This window comes from Stegostoma tigrinum, chromosome 21 (genome assembly GCF_030684315.1).
Source record: "Stegostoma tigrinum isolate sSteTig4 chromosome 21, sSteTig4.hap1, whole genome shotgun sequence".
NCBI classification, from domain to species: Eukaryota; Metazoa; Chordata; class Chondrichthyes; order Orectolobiformes; family Stegostomatidae; genus Stegostoma; species Stegostoma tigrinum.
The window spans coordinates 42,145,592-42,152,753 of NC_081374.1; the positions used below are offsets into that span (position 1 = coordinate 42,145,592).

At 43.4% G+C, this 7,162-nt stretch overlaps 1 protein-coding gene across 1 annotated transcript; it reads right to left on the minus strand.

Moving 5' to 3' along the window:
* Positions 1–205: 205 nt before the first annotated feature.
* On the minus strand, positions 206–6,879 carry rpl10a (ribosomal protein L10a). Its single transcript, XM_048553489.1, has 6 exons — positions 6,833–6,879; positions 4,815–4,889; positions 4,044–4,124; positions 3,541–3,689; positions 1,114–1,286; positions 206–420 (listed from the first exon to the last, which is right to left on the minus strand). The coding sequence occupies exons 1-6, from the start codon at positions 6,835–6,837 to the stop codon at positions 250–252; spliced, it is 654 nt and encodes a 217-aa protein (XP_048409446.1). The 5' UTR covers positions 6,838–6,879; the 3' UTR covers positions 206–249.
* Between the last annotated feature and the right edge of the window lie 283 nt (positions 6,880–7,162).

A 7,162-nucleotide genomic window follows, 5' to 3' on the forward strand; every position in this document is an offset into this window, starting at 1 on the left:
TAAGAGTTTCTGTATCAACCTCATTTTTCAGAGTATTTCCCAGCACCAGCTGGATTCATACAGGTCATATCACCTGTGCCATTCCCTTATGCAAGGCAACAGTGCAGTCTAGACCTGGAAATAAAGCCTTACCAGCTTTGTGATGACCCCAGGAACTTAAATTGCTACAAACTGGCTTCTCTCAACTGAATAGCAAGACACCAAATGCTGTACAATATTTTATTAAAAACATACAACAGCAGAAGTCACTCAGTAAAGGCGCTGAGGCTTGCCCATACTGCTCTTGATGTATAGGGCACGCACATTCTGCCAGTTCTTCTTCAGCAGTGAAACCAGGAAGTTGACTGCCAAATGAATGTTGTAGACAAGTTCCTCTTCAGTCATTTTAACATGGCCCACTGCAACCGCCAAGCACAGCACCTAAGGGGAAATGAAGGAATGATTAAACTACATCGACAACTCCGAAGCAACCAAAACAAGTCTAAAAAGGAGTTTCTATCAAAACCCAGATGAACAGCATTTCAGCAATTTAACTACGAACCCCAGTCTACATCAGTGAATCATTCATGAATTGCACTTTGCATAACCCTCAGTCAACTCAAATCAGTTATCATTTTCTTTAATGTCATCTGTCATGATCACAGAATTAGACACCAGCTTGTGGTAACATTTCTGTACTCTGCATTATTTCAGGAAATATCCTTCCCATCTATGTTAAGGCAATAGGCTAAGTTGAGCCTATAATTGTATGGTCATGTGCTACATTTCTATACAACATTGGAAAAGCCATCCTTCATTTTGAATATAGTGGAGATCAGAGCCAAACTAAATATTCACTGAAAACCATAAACACCAACAATGAACTGCATCCCACGATCAGCTAATTCAGGTCAAGGGCCTCTCACCAATATTGTTAATGGGAATGCCTAACATATCAGAGAAGTCAGGCAGACAGCTCAGCTTTTCAACAGTACAACTTCATTCCATGCTGTACATAAACCACTCAGCTGAATCCATATTAGGATTTCAGTATAACTTCCTATCAGGCTGAGCTCCAATGGCTTGTTCCAATTAGTGTGCAGCAATTTTAATCGCAATAAATTAAATACACACCTTTTTCATCTGGAACTTGATGGTTGATTTGACTTCATCCACCTTAGTTAGCAGGTTTTCATTATGCGTTAGTAGGGAAGGGAATTTGCCAGCCTTATTTAATCCAGGACCCAGAATACGAGGAATCTGTTTAATAAGGGACTCGGAGGCAAGGAAGGCATCGTACTTCTTTGCTGAAAAAAAAAATAGAAGAGGAGAAGTACTCAGAATAGCTTAACACTGAACTGGCCCAATTTCACCACCTTAAATATTTATCCAAAATTCAATAGTGGCCTTTGAAAATATGTCCAGCTGGCTCACAGCAGCAAGGTCTCTAAAAAACAACACTGTTCTCGCCTCTGGCAAACATCCCACAAACAAACACTGACCACAGCAATTAATCTCATGTCAAATTCTAGCCACACATGGTTTCTCTTCATGTCCTCTGGTTTGCTGCTGTGCTCAATGAGCACATCACCATTGCGAGCATTTCTCAACAGACCAAAAACAAATTTCCGAGCCGTAACTGCTTTTGGAGCCCCAACTTCTGTAGCCTACCTAGACAACTATAGTTCTAACCCTGCCCATTTGCAAATATTTTCAGCACCTGGGCTAAACTTTTCCGTGTCCTATTTAAAGGCTTGTTTGATCCATGTTGAGAGTTGAATGTTCAATTCAGCATTTATCCAAATTATTTGGATGCGCCTATAGGAAGAACACAGGTAGGTGGTTTGCAGGTGTGGTGGACAGTGAAGATGATTATCTCAGCACAACAGGACCTTGACCAGATAGGCCAATGGGCAAAGGAGTAGCAGATGCAGTGTAATTTTGGGGGGAAAAGTGAGTGGTTGCATTTTGGTAGGCAAAGGAGGGCAGGGGTCAGTTAATGGCAGACCTGTGGGGAATGTTGCCTAAGAGTTCAGGTGCATAATTTCCTCAAAGTAAGAGTTGCAGATAGACAGGGAGGTGAAGGGAGCATTTGGCATGCTCACCTTCCACACGTCAGTGCACTGACCCTAGCAGTTGGGATGTCAGAGACAATAGGAACTGCTGATGCTGGAGAATCCGAGATAACAAGGTGCAGAGCTGGACAAACACAAAAGGCCAAGCAGTGTCAGAGAAGCAGGAAAGCTGACATTTTGGGCCTAGGCCCTTTCTGATAAAGGATATTGTTAAACTTGAAGGTGCAGAAAAGATTTAAGAATGTTGCCAGGACTGAAAGGTTTGAGCTATCGGGTATGGCTGGGGCCTCTTTCCCCAGAGCATTAGAGGCTGAGGAATGACCTTCTAGATGTTTATAAGGTGAAAATAGGAAAAGGCCTGACTATTCACCCCAAAGGGCATAAGTTTAGTGGGGTGGAAAAGGTAATAGGAACCTGAAGGCAACTTTCATGCAGTGGGTGGTATGCACATGGAACAAGCTGCCAGAAGCAGGTACAATTCCCACATTTAAAAGGCACCCAGATGGGTATATTAATAGGAAGAGTCTGAGAGGGAAAATGGGCCAAGTGATGGCAACTGGGACTAGATCAGATTGGGATGTCTGGTCAACTTTGAAGAGTTGCACTAAAGGGTTTGTATCTGGGCTGCATGACTATGACTAATTGCGGAGGGTGTAACCACAGGTTTTATAACCAGACTTATTTCAGTTGCTTTGAATGCAACATTGGTTTGTACTTTAATTGTTTCTGACAAACAGAATCTTGTTTCATTTACCAGGATAAATCAATCAGCAAATCTGTACAACCTTTAACTGAAGTAGAAGCAAATTCTATGGAAATGGGCATGATAACTTGAAAATAAGTCCCATATAGCAATCTGCAAGCTGAACAGTTCCTGGTCTGTGCTGAAAAGTCAATTTCAAGATAACTAATTCACACTCAAGATTATGACATGGATGTACTACTTATCGTTGTTTTGTAAACAGTGACACAGCAATTGAGCTGTAGGTGCTTCAGATCGGACAGCTTTACTATTTAAAACCTGCAACCCCTCTAATACTGCATTCAAGTGAACATAGTAATATTGTAACCAGCGCCCAAGTGTCATTCTTAAATTACTTTGGGCACATACTGAATGCAAATATCCTAACCAGTCTAGAGCAGTGATAAAACTAGGTCTTTTCACCAGACTAATGTGACACCAAGTTTCTCTTAAACAAACAAGCTTACAAGACTAAACAAGTCAGTGAATCACTCCTAAGCATTCAACACCTTTGGTTATGCATGATTGTATGGTAATTATGCACAAAAATCAACACGAAAATCTCATCCAATTATTCAAATGTGGTGTGCAGAATCTAAACAGCAGTCTCTTCCAGCTCCCATCAAATAAACACAAAAGAAATCTTGAAATGCAAGTGTCAAATCCAACATCCAATGGGACACATCAACATTGAATTCCAGGAATGCTCAGGTTCCTCCAGCTCCACACTTATCTTCAACTCACCCAACTTCTTGACCATCTTCTTGTTTTTGTTCAGCTTCTTCAGAGCTTCAATGTCCATGTGAGGGAGGTCAGCAGCCTTTGCTTCATCACAGTGCTGCTGGTCACCAAGCACACAGATGGAGAACTTTGGCCGAGGGGCACTCTTCAACCTAAACCAGCACAACAGAGAGTCAAACTCCAGGAAATAGTTAAAACCCAGATCATTCAAAGGAAGCTTCTGCAAATGGTCTTACCCTAGCTGGCTTCTCATGTCTTATCCACCAGCAACTTACTCCTTACAAATGGTCGGCAGGATTGGCAATACTGCCTCACCTTGCCTCCCCTCATGTTTTAAGACCCAGGGTAGAGGTCCGTTCCAAACCCCCTTATGGGGTAGAACTACCCATGTTTTTCAGTAGCACAAGTGGAACAGAAAGAACATTTAGTTGTGTGCAAACAGGCAAATCCAATCACTATTTGCCAACTTGTGCACTGAGAACTGGGTTAGCAATAAGAAGCCGAACCTGACAGTGCCAGAGAAACGCTTGTCCTTTTGAGGGTCATAGTTCTTCAGACTGATCTGCAGCTCCACAGTCTCCAGGAACCTAAACAGAAGATATTCCCATCAGTTGTACCAAAGTAACACAACTCACCATATAAACAGCTTTTCACTCCTACATCTGACTGTAAGGAGTAGGCCATTGAGCCACTGTACATCTCAATGCCATATTCCAACAAGTCCCTTGATGACTTGAACTTAATATCCAAGCTTTCACAGCAACCTAGATTAAAGGATTCAACAAAGATTCACTGCCCTGAGTAAATGTGATTCATCCTCATCTCAGTCCTGAATGGACTATCTTTTACGGAGGCATTGTCCTCTGGTTCTCAGTTTCAGAACCAGCCGAGACGTTTTATGCATCTACTGTGGTACATCCACTTTAGGAAGCAGACAGGACCTCAACTCTGTCTCATTAAGGATTGAATTTTGGAGTTGGCCACAAGAAGCTGCTTCAAAACAAAGATCTGTATCAAGTGTGACAGGTCTTTATGCACAAATCAACTGAGGGCTGGCAGGAAGTTTAACCAATGGTCAAAGCCAAGCCCAAACCCACCTTCAACACTCACAGCATCTGCCCAATACAATACAATCCCACAATCCTCCTGTCTGCTGAACTCCCTCTGAAAAAGTATCCCCTTGCTAATGGGAGGGTGACAGGACAGCACAAACAACTGAAGCATGACTTCTTTGCTCCAGTATTCAAATCGTCAGACACACAGCAGGACAGACTTACTTGCGAGGCTTCTGTTGGGACCCCTGAAGGACCTCCCGGACAGCTTCGTACAGGGTATCACGAGAGACTTTGCTGCTGCATCACACACAAAAAATACAAATTAAATTCTGAAACTCAATTCATCCAGTTCTCAAACCATGCCCTGGCACAGGATAACCCAACAGGAGTGACCAATGGTGGGTTTTAAGTTAACTAAGTGTCATATATTTGATACAGTTGAGGGGAGAGAAACAGTATCTACCAGCACTGTTTCAAATCTCCATCATACACAAGTAGGGTTTGCAGTCTGAGTCTGCCATGTCATTCAATTGCTGACCTGATAATCCTCTATTTAATTTCCACATTACCCTTTATTCCCTTTCTCTAACCAAAAATGAAGACTTCAAAATACTTGAAACCCAGAATCACTGCAGTAAAGAATTCCACAGACTTGCTACCTTCAGAAAAGTAATTCCTAATCTTCAGACTGCACAATCCTTACTGAGATTTCATTCGCTGGTCCTATACTCTCCTACAAGGAGACAACTTTTCCACATCTAACCCCTACCCCATCTTCCAAGCATCTTATATTTCAATAAGATTGCTTTATTTTCTCAACTTCAAGCACAGGTCCAACATACGCAATCTCTCAAGAGAAGCTCTCCATACCAGAGTTCAACACAGTGAACCTTCTGTGAACTGCCTTCAATGCCAGTATCTTTCCTTAGAAAAAGGTGAATATCAAACGTGCAGTGAGTTTTGCCCTTAGAACAAAGAAAATTACAGTACAGGAACAGGTCCTTCAGCCTTCTGCGCATGCACAGACATGCTGCCTGTCACAACTAAACCCCCTACCCTTCTACAAACCATATCCCACTATTCCCATCCTAGTCATATTTGTCAAGGAGCCCTTTAAAAGTCTCTATCGTACCTGTTTCCACTGTCTCCCCCAGCAGCAAGTTTCAGGCACCCACCATACTCTGATTTAAAAAAACTTACCACATACATCACCTTTAAACCTTGCCATTACACATTAAATGTCTTCTCTCCACCCTAGTAACAAACTCTTCCACCCTGGGAAGAAAGCTTTGACTGTCCACTATCTATGCCCTTCATAATCCTTAGACCTCTATCAGGTCACCCCTCAACCTCCATTGTTCCAGTGACGACGTCCCAAGTTTCTCCAACTTCTCCTCATAGGTAATGACCCCCATACCAAGCAACAGCCTAGTAAATCTTTTCTATAGCCTCTCAAAAGCCCACCACATCCTTCTGTTGGTGAGCCTATCACAAATGCAGCCTAACTTGTTGTCATTTTTACAGGTTAGCCCAAAAGACGCAGTCTCAGACGATGGGGAGAGCAGGTCAGGGTTGCGTAGCATGGAAACAGCACAAAACATTCAGGCCAACTCCTCTACAATGAGCAGATATCCTGAATGAATCTCATCCCATCCACCAGCATTTGGCCCATATCCCTCTAAACCCTTCCTATTCACAAACATCCAGATATCTTTTAAGTGGTGTAACTGTACGAGCCTCCACTAGTCCCTCTAGCAGCTCATTCAACACACGTGCACCACCCTCTGCATGAAAACATTACCCTCAGTTCCTTTATAAACCCTTCCCCTCTCACATTAAACCTACACCCTCTGGCTATTAACCGTATCCATACCCCTCCAATGAGATCATCCCCTCAACCTCCGGCACTCCAGAGGAAACAGCCTCAGAGTGAAGAGGCAGAGGAACGGAACATAAACTGGTGTACTGGAGTTAGGACAGGGATTTATCCTCAAAAAGGTTAAGGATATTCATTCGAGGACGGGACACAACGGGGAGGCCCCCGGCTGCTCAGGCACAGGAGGTGCCGGGCCCTGGAGACAAGCCCGGAGCCGGATTCAGCGGCAGGGACTCCATCATTGCCCCACTGCGGCAGTAAGTGCTTTAAGGTCATTGCGAGCCCCCGCTCTGAGAGTCCTGGGCCGGTGATACACTCTGAGGGGGGAGGATGGCGGCGGATTGACCGAGCGGCCTGCCCTCACCTCATCCCGACGGCGACTCCGGAAAAAGAGGACACCCGCCCGGAACTGGCAGCTTTTATTATCGGACCGTCCGCCGACTCTCGCGAGAGAGACAGCGATCATCATTCTTCTTTATAATTTAAATTAAAACGACAGGTTTTTATTCAATTTCTCGTCTTAAACTGAAGAGAGCATTAAATAATGAAAATTTATTACCCGCTTTAAGTTGCTCTCGTGCAGCAGGCATTTCATTCCCCCCGCTACAGTACCCTTCTCGGAAAGTCCGGGGATTTTAAATTCCTACAGAAAAAAGCAACTCATTTAAAATATTGATTTAACATGTAAATTAAC